The sequence below is a fragment of the Triticum urartu genome, chromosome 7A (assembly GCF_056163025.1).
Source record: "Triticum urartu cultivar PI428250 chromosome 7A, HENAU_Tu73, whole genome shotgun sequence".
NCBI lineage: Eukaryota > Viridiplantae > Streptophyta > Magnoliopsida > Poales > Poaceae > Triticum > Triticum urartu.
The window spans coordinates 677,923,135-677,947,647 of record NC_141879.1 but is presented as its reverse complement, the minus strand read 5'-3'; the positions used below and the strand labels follow the sequence as shown (position 1 = coordinate 677,947,647).

Genomic DNA, 24,513 nt, shown 5'->3' with positions numbered 1-24,513 from the left:
GGAATGGGTCAAGTCAATCACATCATTCTCCTAATGATGTGATTCCATTAATCAAATGACAACTCTTTGTCTATGGCTAGGAAACATAACCATCTTTGATCAACGAGCTAGTCAAGTAGAGGCATACTAGTGACACTCTGTTTGTCTATGTATTCACACATGTATTATGTTTTCGGTTAATACAATTCTAGTATGAATAATAAACATTTATCATGAAATAAGGAAATAAATAATTACTTTATTATTGCCTCTAGGGCGTATTTCCTTCAGGCCCACGGGCTCGCTTAAATCAGAAGGGAAAAGTTTCTCCTAGTCGCCTAGGGTTAGGAAAAGAAACAAGAGGAAGTCGTGACTAAGCTCATTTAGACGGGGTAGTGGGCGCCAGTTTGAAAAATCATTAGGAGCTCCCATCCCCAGGTATCCCACGGTGTTTCAATTAGATGTACATGGGCTATTGCCGATGGTACTCTGGGCCAGTTGAGTCTCTTGCTAATAGTAAAAAAAACAAATTCCTTGCTAATTAATATACTTGAAGAGCATCTAAAATAGATGTACTTGAAGGGCTAGGTAGTACTCCCTCCGTTCCAAACATATACGACATGAAAATCTAATGGATGATATATCCAATGATATGCATTTGGTATTTTAAATATTCATATATTTGTCTATAAAAACTGTCAAAATTTGTATTGTTGGACTTTTGAAAAAAATCTATACGCACTACACCCTCTGTAAAGAAATATAAGAGTGTTTAGATTACTACTTTAATGATCTAAACACTCTTATATTTGTTTATGGAGGGAGTACATTATAATAGAGGGAGTATCCCATGGATTTCTCGTGCACGTTCATGTACTATGCATTTAATTATTAGCTTATTAATTGATGGTGATCTACAGAAGATATGCATATCCGAAAACCAGATTCCCTCCAATAAATACCGTATACAAAAATGGATTCGACCAGTACATACATATAGCCTCACAATTTCCACAACTCTTGCATCTTATTTCGGACAAGCTAGCACCATCGATCCATACTTCATGGCGCCCAAATTACTTCTAGCACTAACCATCCTGGGTCCTCGTGCCATTCTCCCATGGCGTCACGGCCTTTATGTCGTTGCCGCCGCTCAACGGCAGCAATGGTGGCTTCAGCCTCCGGCTCGTCTCCAATCACTAGCCGACGCACAATGACTTGGCAAGCCTCCAGTGTGTCATAGACCATGTAAAGTGCAGGATCATCAACCATCTCCTCCGGCCGGGCACCGTCACCAACATCAACGTCAACACCATAAGGCCTCTCATGTGCCCAGCAACAGACATGGTGTATGCCATCATGGTGGACGTCGGCACAGGGCATGGATCCAAGAGCTACCAGCTCGCCCTGGACATGGCCGCCGGGCTGACCTAGATGCAGTGCACCCCGTGCCACCCCTGCCTGCGCCAATACAACCCGGTGTTTGACCCAACCCAGTCCCCGACCTTCCACCATATTTTGGCGAGCGATAGCGGTTTGTGTCGTGCACCCTACAAACGACGTCAAGACCGTATGTGCGGGTTCGAAATCAGCTACTCGAGTAGCTCTATGTCGGTTTGGGGAGTCCTCGCCAAGGACACCTTCTCCTTTCTCAAAAGTGGCCACCAAGTTTAGTTTGAGCAGCTGCCTGGCATGGTCTTTGGCTGCGCCCACCACACCGAGCACTTCTACACCCACGAAGTCCTTGCCGGTGTCCTTGGCCTGGGGATGTGGAGGGTTACCAAGCCACCTACCTTCTTCACGAAGCAGATCAATCATGGCCAAGGTGTGCGCTTCTCTTACTGCCCGTTCCCACCAGGGACGAGTGCGTACAACTTTCTGCGGTTCGGCGACACCATTCCTAGCCATTCATTGTCGAACGTGCATCGCCAGAGCACGCCCATCCTTCTACCAGCCCAGGCCAACGATGGCTACTACGTCAAGCTCACTGCGGTCAGTGTGGATGGCATCCGGGTGCCTAGTGTCACACCGGAGATGTTTCGGCGCGGCCCGGGCGGGAAAGGCGGGTGTGTGGTCGAGTGTGTTTGTGAACAAGGCATACATCCACATTGAGTGGGCAGTGCGGCGCCACCTGCAGCTCCATGGGGCAGAGCCCGTGCACATGCAGGGTCACCACATGTGTGTCCACAAGCCGCCGGCCCACTGTGACGTCCTCCCGAGCATGACATTGCATTTCGATAATGGTGCGGGGCTCCACGTCATGCCAGAGCATGTGTTTCTCGAGATCGTCCACGCTAACATCCACTATGTCTATATGTGCCTCGCCTTCTTCCCGTCTTCAGAGCTAACAGTCATCGGCGCCAGGCAACAGATCAACCATCGCTTCATCTTCGACCTTCATGCTAGGACACCCTCTGTTAGCTTCAATCCGGAGGATTGCCACCTCGACGCTGGCACCCCAAGCTAAACCTCAACATCTTGTATTGTAGCGCTGCTTGGAATAGATTTGTTGCGATAAATCTTAGGTTTTCGACATTGCAGCTGATTTGTTTTGCCTTTTAGGTGTGGGAAATGTTTGGACCACTAGATGAAGATTCCATGGCCTAGATTAGCCCTCTCCTAGTTCAGTAATTAGAATACCCCCTCTTCCTCCTCCTTTAAACCTAGGCACCAGTTAATAGGATCAAGTTGGTGGCTCTGAAGGTCATTCAGCCAATGGAAAAAATGACCTCTTTTGCCGAGAGCTAGGAAACGAGGGAGGTGTTTTATGCAAAACCTTTCAGGAGCTATACACCAAGAAATAGAGGGGAATGGTTTTCAAAATCGGTTTTCATTAAACTCAGATCATGCAAATTTATATAAGTCTACTTCAGAGGGCTAGTTGGACGCCATGCGTCAATGGCATAATAGATCACATGTGCGAAGGTAAATAGTTAGAAACGTAAAAAGACACCGTATATTAGCATTTGCATTGCCTTTGTAAGTAGCAATAACACATTGATGGACACCCTGGACCTTGTTCCTGACCATCTTGATGATCTTGTTAATTCTTGAAATGTATGAGCAGTCCATGTAGAGCCGGAGCTATATTAGAAAATACTAGGTCGTCGTGCCCCACCAAACCAAATAGCCAAACATTGAAAAGTGAAGGCAAGGCATGGCCTTGATGAGAACCAAAATGATGCATACTTTTCCTTTAGCACCAGTTAAGCATTGGCAGCGTAGCGCGCAGCAGCTGCTCCGACTTGGTCCGAGTCTTTGAGCGTCTCAGGACCGGCGCCTCACACCGTCCAGCACCCAACGACACGGTGGCGACTTTGTTGTGCCAAGTAAAAGTAAACGGATGATGTACTGCACTACTACGACCCAACGCGCACGTCCGACCCGCAGTCTACTCCTCGATCGTGTGAGAGCATCTCCACTCGCTCCCAACAGGCCTTTTAAGGCTCTTTTTTTATCGTTGACGCCAAAAAAAACAAGACCCAATCGCGCCTCAGAAATCCATTTTTTGTCAGTTAGATTCGAATTTGACGTCGGTGGACTTCAACCGAACCCGACACGCTGGGGCCGTCCGGGGGTGTCAGAGCAACTCCAACGGGCCGACCCAAACGGGTGGCGATTTCGTCCGTTTTTCGTCCGTTTGGATCGGCCAGACGGACACGGATATCCACTTCCGCATTTGGGTCGGCGCGTGCGCCCAACGCTGGCATGAACCCATTTTGACGGCAAAAAAATGAACACATGCATATTAAAAATGAGAAACATCATTAATTAAATATTAAAGCCGGTCACGAAGGCCGGCAACAGTCCACGCGTTCACATTTGCATTAAAAAAATAAAAACAGCCTAAACTACGAGGCGGCGTGCTGCCATAGGCGTCATCGTCGTCGTCCTCGGGGTTCATGAGGTCGATGAGCGTCGGCGCCGGCCCGGCCCAGGCGAACGCCGTGTTCCGGCGCAGGCAGTGCCGCCACGGGGGTGTGCGGCCGCCTGTGCAGCCGCGGCCTGGCGCGCCACCTCCTCAGCCTCGCGCTGCTCCTACTCGAGGTCGCGCTCGAGCATCTCGAGGTACTCGCCGTCGCGGCGCTCCTCAGCCATCCTGATCTTGCGCCAGTGCTCGAGGTACGCCTGCTCCTGCGTCGGCATCGCTCCCATCCAGACCGACGGCGCGCGTACCCACTCGCGCACTACTCCCGTCCAGGAATAGCGCTCGATGGGGGACGGCTCCCGCTCCGGCTCCGGCTTGATGGGGGACGGCGGGGCCACCGGCGGCACCACGTTGTCGTCCGCCACGGAGAGGGCAAGGGCATGCGCCATTGCCGCCTCATACCGAGCCTCCTCTTTCGCCTCCGCCTTGCGCCGCTCGTCCTCCTCGCTCTCCCGGCAGACGGCCGCAAGGGCTGCCTGGTAGGCGTCCTCCGCCGCCTGGTCCTCCTCGCGGACGACGAGCGCCGGTGGCGGCGACCTCCGGTCGACCTCACGCACGCCCCGTCGCCTCGCCTCCTCGTGCTCGAAGGCGAACCATCTCGCCCAGTTGGGCGAGTCGGTTGCGTAGGCGGGGTCGCGACGCTGCTCCGGCGTCAGCAGCGCCCGCCGGCGCCGCACCTCCTCCGCGTGAGCACGAGCCGACCGCGGGGCCGCCGGCACTGGGATCCTATCTGGATCTAGATGCCAGTCGTGCGGCAGCGTCACGTCGGGATACGGCAGAGGCTGGCGGTGCTGCTAGTGCCACTCCGCCTGGTGCACTGGCACGTTCACGCGCTGCCTCTGCCGGCGAGGCGCCGGCACCGACGGGGGCGGGAGGAACTCTGAGGGGAAAGGGGTGGCGGGGGACTTGCCCTTGGCCTTGCTGCCGTTGGCGCCGGAGAAGAGGCTCATCTCGCTGTGGTTGTGGTGGCTAGGGTTTGCCGGCGACGAGGGAGCAAAGGATGGCAGATGTGGATGGCGAGTTTGGATGAGGACGGCCCTGCCGCACGGTCGGCTTAAAAAAGGACGAGCGCCGTCGCTGACGCGTGGGCCCGTCGTCAGAAATTAAGCTGACCGCGTGGGCAACGGGTAGTTGGACGGCCGCCATGTGGGGACGCGGCGGATAGCGAGAAGGCGCGCTAAGCGTCCGTTCGGCGTCCGCGCTGATGCATTTGGGGCGCAAATTTGGGCCGCAAATGCGTCGGCGCGAACGCGGTGCGGACGTGATTTGGGTTTGGGTCGGCGCATTGGGCCGCCACTTTTGTCCGCGCTGACCCAAACGGACGCAGGCGGACGAAATGGGTCGTCCCTTTGGAGTTGCTCTTAGGGGAAACATTTTTGGCGCAAAAGCCTGGTGGACCCGCCGAGTCAACGACCAGGCGCGTTCGTCGTCCTCATCACCTTGGTTTCCCGCAGGGAATCAATGCCAAGGCTACCGCCGGTCAGCCTTCCATTGATTCCTCACCAGCGGCGCAGTGAAGGCGCGTTGATGCGCATCCTGCCCTCTCCCGCCACGCGTACACATGCATGCTGCCCGCTTGTCGCCCACCCGCCGCTATAAAAGCCGCCCTCCCTCGCTGGTGGCCGCACACACTCCTCTCCCCCCTCGCCGAAGACGACCCTCTCGCCATCGACGCCCCCTTTCTCCCAGCCAATGCTCCTCCTCCGACAACAATGGTCGAGCGCTACCCTGGCGACGGTGTGCCGCCCAATGGCTTCGGTCGCCGCCGCCTGCATGAGGACGAGGCTCGCCTCCTCTACGAGGCGGACTACCTGGCCCCGCCGGACATAAGGCTCAGCGTCGGCGACGCCGTGATCGCGCGCATCCGGTCGTCGTTGCCGAAGCAGGTGCGAAACCAGTCGAGGTATGCCCCCGACAGCAACACGTTGTGGACGGCGTATTTCGACCGCCGCCACGAGGAGCAGCTCGCCTCCACCAATGGTGTCGAGCCCCGCGGCCGCCTCAACTTCGAGGGGCGGCGCCAATGCTGGGGCGTCCCCGGCCGCACCCTCGAAGCCGTCCTCGAGCACATCGAGGCCGGCAACATGCCGTGATTGGAGTACCCAACACCTTCCTCCTTCTATCGCCGCCGCCCAGCTGGAAGTTTCACTAACTACTTAGGGAACTAGGGACCAGACCAGAGTTATGATTGGTGTATTCCACGACAGCTCCTGGACGCCGCGGCGAATGGAGGCGGCGTCCTCCTCGTCGTCGGGCTCCCTTTCCTTCGGATCACCGGCGCTCCGTCCCATTAAGCCAGAGCCACAGGAGGCGCCGCCCTCGTCATCAACGAGGGCAGTCGTGGCCCTCTCCTTCCTCCTCCCGCCTCGTCAAGCTGAAGACCAAGCCGGGGCTCGTCACCGTGAAGAAGGAGCACGAGACCATAGCCGCCGACGAGGAGACCAGACTGAAATGGGCACGGGACGACTACATCCGGCAGGATATGGAGCGCCATGAATCGGCAACGCAGGCCGGGGGTGCAGCAAGGATAGCGGTGGTGTGTAGGACGATGACGACAACGACGGCGGCGACTACATCAATTCTACAAGCTACTCGGATGTAGAAGACGGGCGGCGGCTAGTAGTAGTTGTTGTTGTTTTTAGTTTTCTTTTAGATTTATGTTTTTAGTTTTCTTTTAGATTTATGTTTTCAATTTGTACAAATATCAATAAAACATCTAAATTTCCTCCAAATTTGTGACATGTTTGACGAATTTTGACCGAGTTTGATTTTTAAAAAACGGCATCTGAGGCGGCAGTTGGGAAACCAATCACCCCATGCCGATTTTTCCGCCGGCACGCCCTCACACGACGCTATTTCAATCTCCTAAAGGACTGAACCGCTGGAGATGCTCTGAGATGAGGCCGAGAAGAGGCTCACACTCAGGCCAGTGACGAGCACCCCGGCCGAAACAAGACTCGACCGTGGGTTGTCGAGACAACACGTACGTACGCACGCGAATCTCACGACTTCCGAGCCCAAAAGTCTCGAGTCGAGTCGCGCTCTGTTTTCCTGGCTCGGCTTAACTCGATCCCATCTCACATATTTTTGCTTTCCGGAGGAGGAAAAAGGTGCGCCTCTCCTTTCGCGCTCCTACCCCGAGCATGCACCCGCCACCAGCCGCTGCCCGCCCGCCCGCTCCCACGCACGCACACAGAGAGACAGACAGACACACCGTCCACCCCCCATGTCGCCTTCCCGCCTCTCTCCCCTCCCCTTCCCTTGCACGTCACTTAAGACTCAACCCAAGCAACCAGCGCGAGCTCCTCGGCAGCAGTACAGTCCAAGCAACACCACCCCCTCCCCCCGTCCCTCCCGTCGTCATCATCTCGACCCCGTCTCGTCCGCCTCACACGAGCCCGCGCCCGGCAAGAGCCATTTCTTTTCTCCCCGGCCCACCTAACCTCGCTCCCTCCCCACCAAACGCCCCCTCGGCCGATCCTTCCCCCCCTCCCTCCACAGCCGGCGGTGCTATTCGATCGGTCCATTGATCGAGCTCGCGCGCGGAAATGGGTGGCGCGAGGCAGTTCTTGGCTGCCCTGCTGGCGGTTGCCGCGGCGGCGGCGATGGTGGCGCCGGCGCGGGGGCGGTTCGTGGTGGAGAAGAGCAGCGTGAGGGTGCTGGCGCCGGAGCACATCCGGGGCCACCACGACGCCGCCATCGGCAACTTCGGCGTGCCCGACTACGGCGGCACGCTCACGGGCGTCGTGCTCTACCCGGACAAGAAGGCCACCGGCTGCGCCGAGTTCCCGGCCAGGTTCAAGTCCAAGTCCGGCCGCCCCGTCGTCCTCCTGCTCGACCGCGGAGGTACACCCACCACAAGCTCGCTCAGCAATTATCTTCAGCTAGCCATTAACCCTGCTGATTTGATCGATTGATTCTGGCTCCGGCTAATTCTCACGGGGAAGACATTGCCGATGCGCGACTGACTATGCGAGCTTGAATTGTTCGACGATTTACGGTGCCGCCGAATTTATTTATTTTTCCATCGGTGATGTGTTAACTGGGAAGCTACTGGGAGTAGTACTAATACATTAGCCTGTTACGTACACATGTTAATTAATTTAGTGCTGGTGGTAGTATTTTAAACCTGTTGATGTAGATATATCTCCAACTCAGATATGAGAGATTTTCACAAGCTTTTAAATCTGCGGTGGGGAAAGGGACTTTACGAACAAAGATAACTTTTGCCGTGTTCCATTTAGTCAGTTGTTTTGTACTAAAAGGTAGTAGAATCAGGCGACTTTTCTTGGTTGAGTGTCATGTAAGTGGCCAAAAAATTCGAATTCAAACGAAATTTACAAAAAAAAGGTACCAAATTCAAACGCAAATCGTCCTACTGCTCGACGGTGGAGGTAAATACACGCTTTTGATGATGCTAGTCTATGATTTGCCTTATTAGTGGTTTTGGCTAATTCTCATGAGGAATGAACTGTTGAAGTTCATGTCAAAATGAGATTACTCAAGCTTAATTGCGCGAGCTCGATTGCCGACGATTTATGGCGAATTTGTGTCGATATCTTGGTAAATGTCAGAGCTATGCTATTGACGGGTTAAGTCAATGTGCTAATCTTAAACAGGCAAACATGCTAATTACTTTAGTGCCACTAGTCGTCTTTTTTTCCTTGTTTTATGATGTGGATTGGTCTCCAACTTAGATACAAGAGACATTGTGATCAGAACCTTTTTTAATCTGCGGTAGGGGAAGGGAATTCACAATTCTGATCTGCTAGTGGTCACTGGAAAAGGTAGAATCAGGCAACTTTTCTTGGTCGAATATCATGTACCCAGTCAAAATTTTGAATAGTGACGAAATTTGTTAAAAGAACACCAAATTCAAATGCAAATATGTGGAAACATGCCAAATTAAAACGGAATTTGTAAAAGATTAAGCTAATATTTTCCTGATGGATTATCTTCATTTGTTGGTGCCCATTTCATTTGATCCAACCATCGCAACGCACCTGATCACAACACTTCCACCACCAACTCGAATCAGTTGGTGCCGCAAGCAATTCCTTCAAGCCAAAGACTGCATCAGACAGACCAACTATCTGTCCAATCCTTGCTTGGTTAATCCCCAAGCAAAGAAAGAATTCGACATTTTCCTTCAAGCATCAGATCAACTACTATCTGTTTCATCATCCTTCCTTGATTGATTTCCAAGCAAAGGAAGAATTCCACACTTTCATTTTGTGTAGTAGTAACAAATAAAAAGATGAATTCTGGTACGGAACCCTGGCTGTAAATTGACAACAATTTGACTGGCGTTTGTACTGTCCCACCAGAGTGCTACTTCGCGCTCAAGTCATGGAACGCGCAGCAGGCGGGCGCGGCGGCGGTGCTGATCGCGGACACGGTGGACGAGCAGCTGCTGACCATGGACACCCCCGAGGCGTCCCCGGACACGAGGTACCTGGACAAGCTCAACATCCCGTCGGCGCTGGTGAACCGCGCCTTCGGGGAGTCGCTGAAGCGGATGGCGGAGAAGGCCGACGCCGAGGGCGAGGTGGTGGTGAAGCTGGACTGGCGGGAGTCGATGCCGCACCCGGACGAGCGGGTGGAGTACGAGCTCTGGACCAACAGCAACGACGAGTGCGGCCCCCGGTGCGACGAGCAGGCGGCCTTCGTCAAGAGCTTCCGCGGCCACGCCCAGATCCTGGAGCGCGGCGGCTACGCGCGCTTCACCCCGCACTACATCACCTGGTACTGCCCCGAGGCGTTCCGGCTCACGCGCCAGTGCCAGTCCCAGTGCATCAACCACGGCAGGTACGTACGCCATTGCCGGTCTAGGAAGCTTTCTCTGGTACCTGTCATGGCATGGCAAGGAACAATGTGGTTACCGGGTGTGCAGGTACTGCGCGCCGGACCCGGAGGAGGACTTCGGGGAGGGGTACGAGGGGAAGCAGGTGGTGGTGGAGAACCTGCGGCAGCTGTGCGTGCACCGGGTGGCGAACGAGAGCGGGCGGCCGTGGGCGTGGTGGGACTTCGCCATGGACTACAAGCTCCGGTGCTCCATGAAGGAGAAGAAGTACAGCAAGGCGTGCGCCGAGGAGGTGGTGGCGTCGCTGGGGCTGTCGCTGGAGAAGGTGCTGGCGTGCATGGGCGACCCCGACGCCGACGCCGACAACGCCGTGCTGTCCAAGGAGCAGGAGGACCAGATCGGGCGCGGGTCGAGGGGCGACGTCACCATCCTGCCCACGCTCGTCATCAACGACGTGCAGTACAGAGGTTGGTTGGCTGGCTGTCGCTGCATGCAGATTTCTCCGGCGACGGGAGAGGTGAGGGTTTGACGTGATGCTGTTGGTTGGGCGTGCAGGGAAGCTGGAGAGGACGGCGGTGCTCAAGGCGGTGTGCGCCGGCTTCAAGGAGGGGACCGAGCCGCAAGTCTGCCTCAGCCATGGTAGGCATCACCAAGGCCTTCATTTCCATTCCAACTGCCGGTCAGACAAGACGGCGAAACGACGATGAACTTCTGACGAGCTTTTCTCCGCAGACATGGAGACGAACGAGTGCCTGCACCGGAACGGCGGGTGCTGGCGGGACGAGGCGACGAACGTGACGGCATGCAGGGACACGTACCGGGGCAGGGTTTGCGAGTGCCCGGTGGTGAACGGCGTCCGCTACGACGGCGACGGGTACACCCACTGCAAAGGTACCTACCTACACTTTCCTCCACTCGACGGCGCTAGGAAAATACTGCTGGAGGTTTCACGGTGTGCTCATGTTTCTCCCCTGTTGTTTCAGCTGTTGGTCCGGGCAGATGCGCGCTGAACCACGGCGGGTGCTGGGCGGAGACCAAGGGGGAGCGCACCTTCTCCGCCTGCTCGGTACAACCTCCTCCTTCCCCTACTTCTAGCCTTCAGAGTTTCACTTAGGAAACCTCTGAACCTCATCGTCTACCTATGAACCTATCCATGATCTCTGCTAACCCATGAATGGTGGTGCCAGGACACGGCGCTGAGCGGGTGCCGGTGCCCGCCGGGGTTCCAAGGCGACGGCCACAAATGCGAAGGTAAGATCTCGCTCTGCCGATTCCTGGCTGAGACTGACATGAGACATGATCGAGAGAGGGTACTAACAGAGCCGAGTTTCAGACCTGGACGAGTGCAAGGATAAGCTGGCGTGCACCTGCCCGGACTGCCACTGCAAGAACACCTGGGGCAGCTACGAGTGCGGCTGCAGGGGCAACCAGGTGTACATCCGAGGGGAGGACGTCTGCGTGGCCAACAGCATGTCCAGGTTCGGCTGGCTCGTCGCCGTCCTCGCCGTCTCCTGCGCCGCCGGCCTGGGGGTCGCCGGCTTCATCTTCTACAAGTACAGGCTCAGGGTATGTATGTTCAGCACCGTCCTTCTCCCCAGAGCAAATGGTTAACCAAGAAGACCTCTAGTGCAACAGGGCAAAAACTGACTGTGTGTTTCATTTCCTACTAGTCGTACATGGACTCGGAGATCATGGCCATCATGTCCCAGTACATGCCGCTCGACAGCCAGAACAACGAGCACCAGCCGCTCCGGCAGCATGCTCCAGACGCCTAAGGTAATCAAATCATTCAACAGATGAATTGTTTTTGGGCACTAAAACATCCCTGAAAATGATTCAGGCTTCTGCATCTTATGAACAGGCAATAGATGGAAAATGGATCTGGGAATGAAAGCTTGCAGAGTTTTCATCAACCATACCCGGCAGATACTTTGCTATGATGCTTTTCAATGATTTTTTTGTTACTACAACTTCACTTTCTATATATAGAAGAAACAAGAGAACCATGGTTTGTACAAAGCAAGGCACAGGGGTGAGCTGTAGATACATAGCTAGGTAGGCATTTCTGCTCCCCTTGTGGCTGTGGATCACAACACATTAGACAGAATACTTTCACTAAGAACATACAAAGTGTGATGTACAATGGATTATAACCAATACCAGCACTGGTGTTTCTGTCATTTTTAAGGTCTGTTTTCTAGAATGCCCTCATCGGAACACCGGGGGCTCTACTGTGACATGTATCAATACTGTTGTAAGTGCTACAGTTTCAGAATCAATGGTAGGCATGCAGTTGATAACTTGGTACTTCTAGTAGGTCCTCACTGGTAACCCGACTTTATTAGTAGCTGCGTGAGCTACCATGCGTCGTCCTACAATCCATTCCATGGACAGTGGAGCATCACCAGGCTCTAGGTTTGTCCACGTCGATCGACGGGTCCATGATGTGATTCTGGTGACCCTATTTGGCCACAAGACTTGTGTACCCTGAAAACAGGACTCCATGCTGACTCCCTTGCCAAATAAATACCATTTTATTTCTAAAATGGTCAAAATATGTGATCCATATTACAAGAGGAAACAGACCACGCCACGATCATTCAAGCATCCATTATCTCATTAGTGCCTTAAAGAGGTAAGAGAGTTTCAGGGTTGTCATAAACAAATGGCGACGGCACTTCTAGAATCAAAATGATGATAGGAAAATCTCCCAAAAGAAATATCCACTTTCCCAGTGATTTTATTTGTCTAACTACCAGCCTGTAGAAAGAAGACGGGCTGCATGGATTGAATATAACATTACACCTTCTCTCAAAACAAGGAAAATCCGCTAAATCTTCTTAGGGGCTAAATGAGATCTTACAACAGTGTATCAGAAGCCTTTTACTTGTATTGCTCTGAAACTTCACGAACAAACTTGTCCATGAATTGACACTTCTTGTCAAAACCCCAGCCAGGATTATTCTGCAAAACACAAGATGGCACAGCCGAATAGTAGCTGAGTAGCAAGCAGGAAGCAGGTTCTGTCTAAGAAAACAAAAGATACGAATACTGAAATACATTAAGTATCAACACATAAATTATCCTTTTAAGGTACTATCTAGAACAGCACACTAAGATGTGAAATGCAAACGATTATCATCTTTTTCCTTCAAAAACTATGGAGACAAATGGCATTGCATATTTTGAGTTTACGATGCTAGCTGCAAATATTTCAATATGTGATGCTTACATATCCATAAGCAGTTTATAACAAGCTGACTTTTAGCATATGTGCTTAGCCAACTTCAAAGTTAGATAGTATCAACGCCCACTACGAGCCTTCAAAAACTATGGCCCTTTGGTTGTAAGATAGTTGTTGGTAGACTTTGCCACATAGGATTTTTGATGATGTGTCATGCAATAAATGAGGAAAGAGAGGAATGTTGTATGTACATGAACCAACACCCATTGCACAAGCTCCAATGTAGAATGAGAGAGCACCTTATTTATTATCTCACATCCTATTGGGCATACTAGATACAACCCATTGGAGATGTTGTACGTTAAGATGTTGGTTGATGACATGGCATATTTTACCAACAAGCTAACATACAAACTGTTGGAGATGCTCTTATAGATGTATCTGACACCCATAGACATACAGCTAGATAGGGGATGTTCAAAGACCAGAGTTTTTTTCCGGAAGAGATCACGGCCGTAGTTAAAATCTGTTTGATATCCTAACAGAAGGCTGATCTATTTTTAAACAAGGTGACTATTAATGGTTATGTTAGAACCAGCCAAATAAGACAAGAATCATGTTGCTTCCGTTACAACTAAACATTCAGCAGCTCAATTACTCAAAAGGCTAAATTGATTGACTCATGATACTATGCTGTCTAGAGCATCAGTTGTAATAAGAAGGCTAACCTTGAGAGAAAGTAAAGTTTTATCAGTAAACCGCTTTACTGAATTGGGTATGTTTTCTGGAAGAGTGTTGGCAACCCTTTGCAACTCCCCTTCTTGCTGTATTGCAGTTACGACATCAGGCCCGCTGTACATATCTATCAGCTCTTTCATATGGGGTGCCCTTTTCATGATATCTTCCACGGCATCCTAAGAATGATACAGTAGATTAGTGGGTCAGTTGAAACCCTAAAAAGAACTCATATGGCAGCAAAGTGAATGCAAGTATACAACTGTGAACTGCTAATGTATATATGTAATTTGAAATTTAGGGCACACTAAAAGCTGAATTCTAAAATCAGAGATGCTTCTTTCTACAAATCTGGTCAGTATCTGGAAAGTATAACCGTCTTACCATATTAATGATGAAACTATTGAGACGTTCATGCCTTTCTGGAAAGATAATCTACAAAACTTAAATCCAATGTATTTGGCAAACTACCTTTATTTGGAACAGGAAACTCATCTGATAGTTTAGCAGCTTAACCTTATCAGCCAGGTCGAACCAGAAAATTGACCTTGGAAAGTTAGATATTCTATGTGAACCTCATACTGACTCCAGATCATTTACAAAAATATGCATATCAGCTTATAACACTAGAACATTATCAAAGTAGATCTGAGATTTAACATCAAATCTACAAATACCTTTTCGACCACGATCTAGGTAGTTCTATATGTATACTACTGGACAAAGTTAGGGGAAGTTTGATTGCCAACACACGAGGATATAAATTGCAAACTGAAGCTGTACTATTTTGATATTATTCTCTGGTCCATAATTTATTTATCAAGTCTAAAGCAGGCATTCTTATATCATCCAAATAAAGATATGGACCCATTACGCAAGCTATAACAGCAAAGCAAGGTAAAAAAGCCTTGTCCAGTAGACTTACTCTGCCACACTCTGATGTATTTGGTTACTAGTTGCAGCAAATACAAGTATATCACACAGAAAATATCTATTTGCACAAACATTTCCAGGGTGAAACAGATATGGCATGAGGACAGTTAAACAAATCACCTGCCATTCTTCCTGGTCCTGGATGCCTTCATAAGCAACTATGAATGGCTTTACTTTCTGCAGCATCTCCTCCAATGACATAGGCGGCTTCTCCTCAATATCAGGATTAGCAAAGCTCACATTGTACTCTGGCTCAAACTCAATCTGCACACGCAAACATCCAAAGATAAAAACCCATCAGGGATCCAACAAGCACACATAGATCTTATAATTTTGATAACTCTGATGCAGTGCAGAGCGCACCATGTTATTGGTATGAATAGCGTTGAGAAGCGCGTCATCAATCGGCAGTGGCAGTGCCTCATCTGCTGCCTCATCGAACGCCTCGTCCCAAATCTTCATTTTCTCAGGCCCGAGCCGCTTCTCGAGTTTCTCACCATCAGCGTTGTCACCCAAGAAGACCTTTTCCCGCTCGTTCACGTCAGCAGGCCGACCACGGCCACCGTCCCGGCCACCTCCGCGGCCCCCACGCCCCCCTCTGCCGCGTCCACCGCCAGTATCGCCACGGCCAAGGAGCTCCAAAGCACGCTTCACAGCCTCCTGTGGCGCCAATCTCGGCTGCCCGCTTGGAGCCGAAGGGGTCGGAGCTTTCCTTGCCTCGCGGCTTCGAACGAAGCGGTTCTCCTCGGGGGCCCTGTCCACCGGTGGCTGCACACGCGGCACGCCGCGGCCCGCGCCGGAGGTAGGGATCGAACGCGGCGGCTCGGATGAGGAGGAGGCAGCGGTGGCTGGCGGCTCCGGATCGGAGGGGGGAGGGACGGAGTCGAAGCGCTTTGCGAAGGTGGGTTGCTTGGGGGCATCTTCGTCGGATGGCGGCGGCGGCGGGGGCAGCGGGGATCCGCGACCGCGGCCGGCGCCGGAGAAGGACGAGAAGGACGGGGTGGTGGGGGAGGGCGGGATCACGGGCTCCCCGCGGCCACGGCCGGCAGAAGATGGTGCTGCGAAGAGATCCGCTCCATTGTCGTCCTCGGGGATGGGGCTCCCGGGAGCGCGCGGCGGCGCGGAGGCGGAGTGCGGTAGGCCGCGCCCGCGCCCGCGCCCAGCGCCACCGCTGCCGCCGATGCCGGAGAAGGAGGAGAACGCGGCGGCGTAGGAGGAGGGGAGGTGCGCGTGCCGCCGGGCGGCGGCGGCGGCTGCGGCGGCGCCGATGCCTCGCATGGTGGTGGTGGGGATGGGTTTAGCGCGCGATGCAGGCTAGGGTTGGGGCTCGCGAGGTGTTCGACGAAATGGGCTGTGGAGTGGGGCCTGGAACGAATTTCGATCCGGCGTAAATCGTAGCCGTTAGATCTCAGTCGATGGCTGTATTTTAGCCGTCCGATCATCATTCTCGCTAGAAGATTTGAGAGCAATATTCCACTTTCACGTATGGTCACTTGTGCTTGTAAAATCAGTACAGTTACTAAGCTCCCACGAAATTGAGCTATCTGGTGCGTCGAGGGGTGTAGCAGACGTGTGGGATCATCCTGTCAGCCGGCACGAAGAGGTTGACAGTCGGTTCGGTCCACCTCGTAGTTAACCCGTGTCGTATGTATGAGCATTCCTGAATTAGGTGACATGTTGTCTCGAACGATCGAGCAATCAACCAAGCACGCCAATGTCGTATCTATCCATTCTCATTACCTCGATCTAATCTCCTCCGATCCCATCCCTTTGCATCCAAGCAAGAAAAATAGGCTCGTGATGCTTCTCTTCCAAGTTATGATGTTGCCAGAATCTTGGATGATGGTAGCTGGGAGGTTCGGTCCCCATGGCATAATGCTAGATATCAACAAAAGTTTTTTGAGATGGAACCAGCTGTGTTTTGTGCAGAGCTCCTAAAACATTTTTTTAGAAAGAGGACCATCAACTGTTGGTTGTAATTTGTAAGGGCCTCAGAAACATCGACTCATTGAAGTAAATGAACTGGAACTAACAAAGGAAAGCTTCTTTTTGACACCAATAGATGAGTTCGTAATGATAGAGTTTAGCTTTTTGTCCGATGTTTGGTGAAATCTGTTTTTGCAGTAGCAGCAAAGTCGCTCTTTTCTCTATTGATTTTGGGAGAAGTGGCGTGTGATGAAAGACATTGAAGGATGAACAGAGGATTCTTGAGGATAGACCTTTGGAGCTTCGGCTAAGACAACAGTAGCTAGAGTCCAACTAAATGGTATATAATGTCAATCACACATGATATATATGTGATCTATGTTTGAGACAAAGCTTCAGCTTGCATGCGGTAAGTAAACATGTATTCTCTGGAATTTGGATTTATTTTATCGATGCATATCCAGAATTGTGTAATGCACTTATGAGATGCTCATAGTGGGCGTGGTTATTAGCGTTCCAAATGAAACATTCTTCTGGGGATCATCATGGTGCGCGCTGCACCTTCTAGTAGAATGAGAATTTTGCTATTTCTCACCCGGTTGAGGAATAAGTTCTTCCTTTTCTCGAAACAAAAACCAGACTTAGCAAATCAGGACCGGCGCCAAACAATCCTTCTTATAGTGTGCGTGGTAGCCACACACCTTAAATCCAAACATTCAAATCATGCATATCCATGCACGTCCATCATACACATGAATGTCGCACATAAATAACATTTGTTGATAGCGAAATATATAATTCGAACATAAAATTTGTTTTAAGTGCACAATTCAAACATTAGCTTTTTGGTGTTCATTGTGGGCCCACGTATGCTCCACAAGATCACTGAGTAGCTGCATGTGCACCTGATGCTCTCAAATATTCATGCATCTACAGAACATTCATAAATTGATCTGCATCTTATTGTTCCAGGATGTGAACTTGTTCTTCAGACTTGACAAAACATTGGTTTGGGCTATTGTGCAAAATGACACAACATGTCATCACCTATCACAAAGTCTCTGATTTCCACATCATTGCAGCTTCACGAACAATTTCTCTACGAGCTTGGAGCAATACTCTGAATGCCTTCTTCACATCCTTCCTATCTGCTTCTTGCATTGTGCAGAGTGGCTTTGTTTGTTGCCTTGGGGATTGGCTATGGTCTTTATAAACGCTGCCCGCGGAGGATAGATGTCATCGGGATAACACCCCATATTGTAGTCGTGGTCGTTGACAGTGTAGTTGCACGATGATGATTCCCCGTTACAAATTCTCTTGAACACGGGAGATCGCTGCAACACATTGATGTCGTTGTGAGAACCAGAAATTCCAAAGAAAGCATGCCAAATCCATGAGCCATGTGATCCCATCTCTTTCAATATGATAGTGGCTCTTTTGGTGGGGTATTGTTACTCATGTGCAAACCTTTGGGAGCAGTTCTTCCATTGCCAATGCATGCAATCAACTGAACCATACTTGGAAAACCTCTTGCCTCTACAATAGCGAGCAACTTTTCTATACCCTCCACATTTCATTCTCTCAAATACTCTGCTCCGAACACCTGCACCGCGGTACTGGCAAACCTCACCGTGGTCTTTAGGCATGTGCTCTCCCGCATCCGAACCATCTCACCAACGGCATCGTCGATGGTACCAAGTGCAAGCATCCTCAGAGCAACCTGATACGTCTCCAACGTATCTATATTTTTTGATTGCTCCATGCTATATTATCTACTGTTTTGGGCAATATTGGGCTTTATTATCCACTTTTATATTACTTTTGGGACTAACCTATTAACCGGAAGCCCAGCCCAGATTTGCTGTTTTATGCCTATTTCAGTGTTTCGAAGAAAAGGAATATCAAACGGAGTCGAAACGGAACGAAATCAACTGGAGAAGTTATTTTTGGAAGGAAAGCCACCAGATAGACTTGGACTCTACGTCAGAAGATACGGGAGCTGGCCACGAGGGTGGGGGCGCGCCCACCCCCTTAGGGCGCGCCCCCCTGCCTCGTGGGGCCCCCGAAGCTCCACCGACGTACTCATTTCACCCATATATACCTACGTATCGCAAAACTTCCAGAACAGAGAATAGATCAGGAGTTCCGCCGCCCCAAGCTTCTGTAGCCACCAAAACCTATTCGGGACCCTGTTCCGGCACCCTGCCGGAGGGGGGAACCCTCACCGGTGGCCATCTTCATCATCCCGGCGCTTTCCATGACGAGGAGGGAGTAGTTCACCCTCGGGGTTGAGGGTATGTACCAGTAGCTATGTGTTTGATCTCTCTCTCTCTCTCGTGTTCTTGATTTGACACGATCTTGATGTATCGCGAGCTTTGCTATTATAGTTGGATCTTATATTTCTTCTCCCCCTCTTCTCTCTTGTAATGGATTGAGTTTTTCCCTTTGAAGTAATCTTATCGGATTGAGTCTTTAAAGATTTGAGAACACTTGATGTATGTCTTGCCGTGCGTATCTGTGGTGACAATGGGATGTCACGTGATTCACTTGATGTATGTTTTGGTGATCAACTTGCGGGTTCCGCCCATGAACCTATGCATAGGGGTTGGCACACGTTTTCGTCGTGATTCTCCGGTAGAAACTTTGGGGCACTCTTTGAGGTTCTATGTGTTGGTTTGAGTAGATGAATTGAGATTGTGTGATGCATATCGTATAATCATACCCATGGATACTTGAGGTGACATTGGAGTATCTAGGTGACATTAGGGTTTTGGTTGATTTGTATCTTAAGGTGTTATTCTAGTACGAACTCTAGGGCTGTTTGTGACACTTATAGGAATAGCCCAACGGATTGATTGGAAAGAATAACTTTGAGGTGGTTTCGTACCCTACCATAATCTCTTCGTTTGTTCTCCGCTATTAGTGACTTTGGAGTGACTCTTTGTTGCATGTTGATGGATAGTTATGTGATCCGATTATGTTATTATTGTCAAGAGAACTTGTAATAGTGAAAGTATGAACCCTAGGCCTTGTTTCCTATCATTGCAATACCGTTTACGCTCACTTTTATCGCTTGCTACCTTGCTGTTTTTATATTTTCAGTTTACAAAAACCTATATCTACCATCCATATACCTCTTGTATCACCATCTCTTCGCCGAACTAGTGCACCTATACAATTTACCATTGTATTGGGTGTGTTGGAGACACAAGAGACTCTTTGCTATTTGGTTGCAGGGTTGCTTGAGAGATACCATCTTCATCCTACGCCTCTCACGGATTGATAAATCTTAGGTCATCCACTTGAGGGAAATTTGCTACTGTCCTACAAACCTCTGCACTTGAAGGCCCAAAAATATCCACAAGAAAAAGGTTGCGTAGTAGACATCACAACCATGCATTTCTGCTTAGCGGAGAATGATAGTTGTCCGCAACTGATGATCTGCAAGGGCACATGGCTATTGCAATTCGCGGTAAGTAGGGTATGTCGATCCCAAAGGGGAGCGGTGTTGCACAGGTAACTACCAACCCGCAACTACATCATCACTTACGTGGCTACATTCACACCCAGAGTGTTATCTGAAAATAGTCTGTTCGTCAGTTGCTGACCAAACGGTAATAAGGTGGTTTTACCTAAACAACTACGTGGAGGTAAAAACATAAATGAAACAACAGTCAAAATAAAGGCGCGGCGCTTGAGTGTTAGATTTATTTTCCGTCCCGAAGCATTACAGTAGCATTGCAACAAAGAGGACAACTCTCTAGCTGCATCACCATTGGCCTTGAATAACAACATGTTGTCATCTGCAAAAAGCAAGTGGCTCACCGGGGGTGCCGCTTTTGCCACTTCGATCCCACAGAGGTGCGATGACTGAGAATTATGCTTTAAGGGGCAAGGATGGCCCTCCGCTGCCAACAAGAACATGTAAGGAGAAATAGGGTCCCACTGTCGGATACCACGTGTAGGTTAAAAAGTTTCAAGCTTAGTATCATTAAACAGAACAGAAAAATTGACCAAGCTTACTAAACTCATAATCATAGAGATCCAAGTTGGTGCAAACCCTGCCTTCTGCATTATAGCCTTAAGATAATCCCATTTGACTCGGTCATAGGCTTTCATGGTATCCAACTTCAGAGCACAAAAGTTGTTTTTCTTTGCTTTATATCTCTTCGTGAAATGGAAGCGGGTTTTGTTATCAGTAATAAGCCGACCATGGACTAAGATCGTCTCCAACCACTAGAAGTTGATATTACCTGATATCCCTAATACCGTGGTACTCCATAGTATTTGATTGATAGTATTGTGAGCACGACTTGACCTGGTCCATTAGATTGCAAAGAATAGACAACCCAACTTAATTCATGATATTTTCAAGGAGCTCTTAAAAATTTGAATTAATCTAAAACTTCCTTGTGTTTGTTGTTTCCTTGTAAGTAGATGAATATAATTTTAGCTATCAGTTTAAAAATCTCTTCATTTTTTTGAAAAAAATTCATGAAAAAATTCTTGAAACTTATAAATGTTCCCATTTTTTTAAAAAAATCTCCACTTATAAAAAGCATTCACAATTTGAAAAAATATTTCCGATTATTTTTTAACATAGTACGTATGCAGACGCTCATACACTCACCCCTACGAGCGCACGCATGCACACCCTACCCTATGAGCACCTTCGAGAGACTGAGCCGGCACATCATCTTGAGATTGACGAAGATGACACAGACACCTTCATAGTTGACGGGAACGTCTCCTCCCATTAAACGCACATCGCTCGAAGACCTAAAATGAATCTAGGAAAATATGAGCACCTCCCGAGCAAATGTTCTTGAATTTTAAAACATGTTCATGTCAAAAAATTGTTTCCTATTTTTCTTTAAAATGTTTTCACTTAAAACATTGAATTTTTCTAATCATATTTTATTGTTTTCCTGAAACTTATTTTTGTGTGTTTCTAATAAATGTTCCAGAAATCTTATAAAAATATCCGCCTTTAAAAATATTCACAATTCAAAAAGTGATCATGTCTTCAAAAGATGGGAAGACACTGGCTGGAGAAAATCCCAAGGCCTCCTTTGGTTCATAGGAATATTGTAGGAATTACAAAGGATTGGAACTTTGTAAGAAAAATTCCTTTGAAGCCCTTTGGTTCATAGAAATGGATTCCTATTTCTACGTAGGATAGGATTCAATCCTTCACATTTCAAAGGGAAAAAAACATTAGCCTAGACTCAATGGAAAAAATCCTATCCTATGCATCAAATGACATCTTTTTCTCTATAGGATTTGAGATGCATGTCATCTTACTTTCTATGATTTTCCTATTCCTATATTATTCGTATCCTATGAACCAAAGGAGGCCCAAGCTTGTCTGAGTTCTCTCTCTCCCCCACTCTCCGAAAAAACAGGATAGTAGAAAGAGAGAAAGAAGATGTGGGCCCAGCCCAGCCCAGCCCAATGAAAGAAAGAAGAGGCCGGTCCGGAGACGGGACCCGAGTCCGACCCGAGGCGGGTCCTGGGTTAGGGCTCGCCTGGACATATATACGCCAGCCGCCGCGCCTCCTCCCCTTCGTTCCAAAGATCCAGCGAGAGAGAGAGACAGAAATCCCCAATCCACCAAACCCTAACCCACCAGAAGAGATCGGCGAGAGAGACCCGGCGATGGCGGTTGAGGAGATGCAGTTTGCCATGCCGATGGCCGCCGGCTACGAGGGATTTCACTTCACCCCGTTCCAGGCGGAGAAGGAGCAGGCGGAGGCGTTCGTCAGGGCCACCATGGCGGAGGCGGCGGAGGACGAGGCGTTCGTCAGCGTCAGGATGGAGGCGGAGGCGGAGGCGGCGATCCTCAAGGCCAAGGCGGAGGCGGAGAAGGTGGCGGCGATCCTCAAGGCCAGTGCGGAGGCGGAGGAGGCCAAGGCGGAGGCGGAGAAGGAGGCCAAGGCGGGTGTGGAGGAGGAGGCTTTCGTCGTCAAGGCCAAGGCGGAGAAGGAGGAGACGTTTGTCGTCAAGGCCAAGTCCAAGGCGAATGACCCGGCGTTCATGGTGCTGGCCGGAGAGAGGGGCCCCGGTATGGCGGAGGCGGACGAGATGGACTACATGTCGGACGAGACGGACTACGGCTCGGACGAAGACATTGAAGTGACCTACGCCAAGATGTGTGAGCGGTTCGAGCAGCGCAGGCGGGTGAGGCATGCTCACATGCCCTGGCTCAAGTTCCAGTCCGTTGCCTCCCTCCTCAAGGATAACAAGGGACGGCAGCAGTGGCGGAGCTAGACAAAAATGCTTGGGGGGCCGAAAGACAAAAATCCATGATGAGCAACTCCTGTTGAGAGGAAATTTATAATAAATGTAGTTAGGTCTCGGTTGACTGAGACTTAATCAAGCCTCAGTCGAATGATATAGTATATAAAAAGAAAAAGAAAGAAGCTGAAGAAAAGAATGCACAATTCTCTATACAAGATCTAAGGGATATACAAGATCTAAGGGATATAGTATCGACTGAGACATAACGAAGTCTTAATCCACGAAGACTTAGTAAAACTGATTTATAATGTGTATAGTCCAATAGTGCAATCAACGGCTGACCAACTGCCACTTAGAGAAAAAATTATAGTGCCATCACCAAAAACTCCCCAATTAGTTAGATCAAACCACACAAGAAAAAAAAAACCTAGTTTGATTCATTGTACATCAGTGTTGATGTACAGGCAACGCTCTTCAGATTTAGGCTGTGCGTCACGGCGGGGGCAGCTGGTTGAGATGAACCACACCATATTGTAACACTGAACAAGTCATGCCTAAATACTTCAGCTAGTCATGTGCTGCCGCTGATCTATCCATGCACGAACGTGCCCTACATTTAGGATCTGTACGCTCTTTCTCTCTCTCTCTACACACATGAGCTGAGAAGCACGTGCCTGAAGATGAGTTAGTTCGTTGCTGCACTGTAGTTGCTGCACTGTACGTGAAGATGGATTAAGCCGCGTGAAGATGGATTAGGCCGAGCTGCAGCCAGCAGGGGCCACTGCTACCTAGTAATGAAATAAAATCGTTTGGGTTGGGGGGGCCACGGCCCCCTTAGGTCATAACATAGCTCCGCCGTTGGACGGATGTCATTGATGCTAGTATCTATCATCCATCCATGTAGCATTGGAGCTTGCCCATGACTTGTGTAGCTGCTACGGTCTGATGATGCAGAAGCAAGGTTGACTCTACCTTGTTGGCTCTATGCTATATTTACTAGAAGTGGGGTGCACTAATCTACTGATTAAGGGTTTGTCTATATAATAACTCACTCAACACGCTGAGTAGTGGTTCAGGTAGAGCTGTCATCGATACTACGACCCAAGTTCTCAGGTGAAGTAGAGCTGGATGCACTCGTGAGGATGATGAAGGAATAAATTGTACTATATGCACTCCATGCTCACGCAAAAAAGGGCTAAACAAACAATTTTTAATGGTCTAGTAGATACCATTGACAAAAAAAGAGCAATCCCTTCCTGAGAGTGATTTTTTTTTTTGCGGGAAAGGGAATTTCAGTCATCATGCGTGTTCCATTTGAGCGAGAGGTTCCGGCGCGGTGTTCGGCTGAGGGCCGAACTTGGAGCCACTGGGAGCCTTCTCCCTTTGCTCCTGGAGTTCGGAAGGTCGCTTTGAGGCGCCTCCGGGACTATCTCCCCCCGGCTCGGTGCCCCTTGAGACAATACTTCGGCATTGTCCGTAGAGTAAGGAGAGGAGGCAGTTGGAAGTGTATCACTATTCATGTCCGACGAGTCCAAGGAACCGTCCGACGAGGATACGTCGATACGGGCTTGGGGCGGACTGCATAATCATATTCGACGTTAGGAGAAGCAGTGCAACAAAAGTATGCTATGAGTTACTCTGGTATCCGAATACTTACGACTTCGCCAGGGGCTTGGCCCTGAGCAGCCACTCGTCTTCGCCGTCGGCGGCGGTGGTGGAGCAGTCCGGAAGGAGAGTCCTTCCCTTCTTGGACCCTTCGGCCTCCCCGGTTGGGGCGGCCTTCTT

At 49.9% G+C, this 24,513-nt stretch overlaps 3 protein-coding genes and 1 pseudogene across 3 annotated transcripts; 3 read left to right on the top strand and 1 right to left on the bottom strand.

Annotated features, from left to right (window-relative positions):
• Positions 1 to 1,043: 1,043 nt before the first annotated feature.
• On the top strand, positions 1,044 to 2,446 carry LOC125519276 (aspartyl protease family protein 2-like; annotated as a pseudogene).
• A 4,839-nt stretch (positions 2,447 to 7,285) lies between these two features.
• Positions 7,286 to 12,010, top strand: LOC125523948 (vacuolar-sorting receptor 6-like). The gene is made up of 10 exons (XM_048689021.2): positions 7,286 to 7,753; positions 9,235 to 9,715; positions 9,801 to 10,177; positions 10,266 to 10,349; positions 10,443 to 10,601; positions 10,694 to 10,776; positions 10,898 to 10,961; positions 11,044 to 11,276; positions 11,381 to 11,486; positions 11,572 to 12,010. Exons 1-9 carry the CDS (start codon positions 7,456 to 7,458, stop codon positions 11,483 to 11,485), a joined length of 1,884 nt encoding a protein of 627 aa, XP_048544978.1. The 5' UTR covers positions 7,286 to 7,455; the 3' UTR covers position 11,486; positions 11,572 to 12,010.
• A 299-nt stretch (positions 12,011 to 12,309) lies between these two features.
• On the bottom strand, positions 12,310 to 15,912 carry LOC125523950 (hydroxyproline-rich glycoprotein family protein). The gene is made up of 4 exons (XM_048689022.2): positions 14,926 to 15,912; positions 14,683 to 14,826; positions 13,623 to 13,808; positions 12,310 to 12,674 (listed from the first exon to the last, which is right to left on the bottom strand). The coding sequence occupies exons 1-4, from the start codon at positions 15,838 to 15,840 to the stop codon at positions 12,594 to 12,596; spliced, it is 1,326 nt and encodes a 441-aa protein (XP_048544979.2). The 5' UTR covers positions 15,841 to 15,912; the 3' UTR covers positions 12,310 to 12,593.
• A 6,164-nt stretch (positions 15,913 to 22,076) lies between these two features.
• On the top strand, positions 22,077 to 23,092 carry LOC147961395 (uncharacterized). The gene has a single exon (XM_087536668.1). The coding sequence runs from the start codon at positions 22,147 to 22,149 to the stop codon at positions 22,756 to 22,758; it is 612 nt and encodes a 203-aa protein (XP_087392794.1). The 5' UTR covers positions 22,077 to 22,146; the 3' UTR covers positions 22,759 to 23,092.
• Positions 23,093 to 24,513: the final 1,421 nt, after the last annotated feature.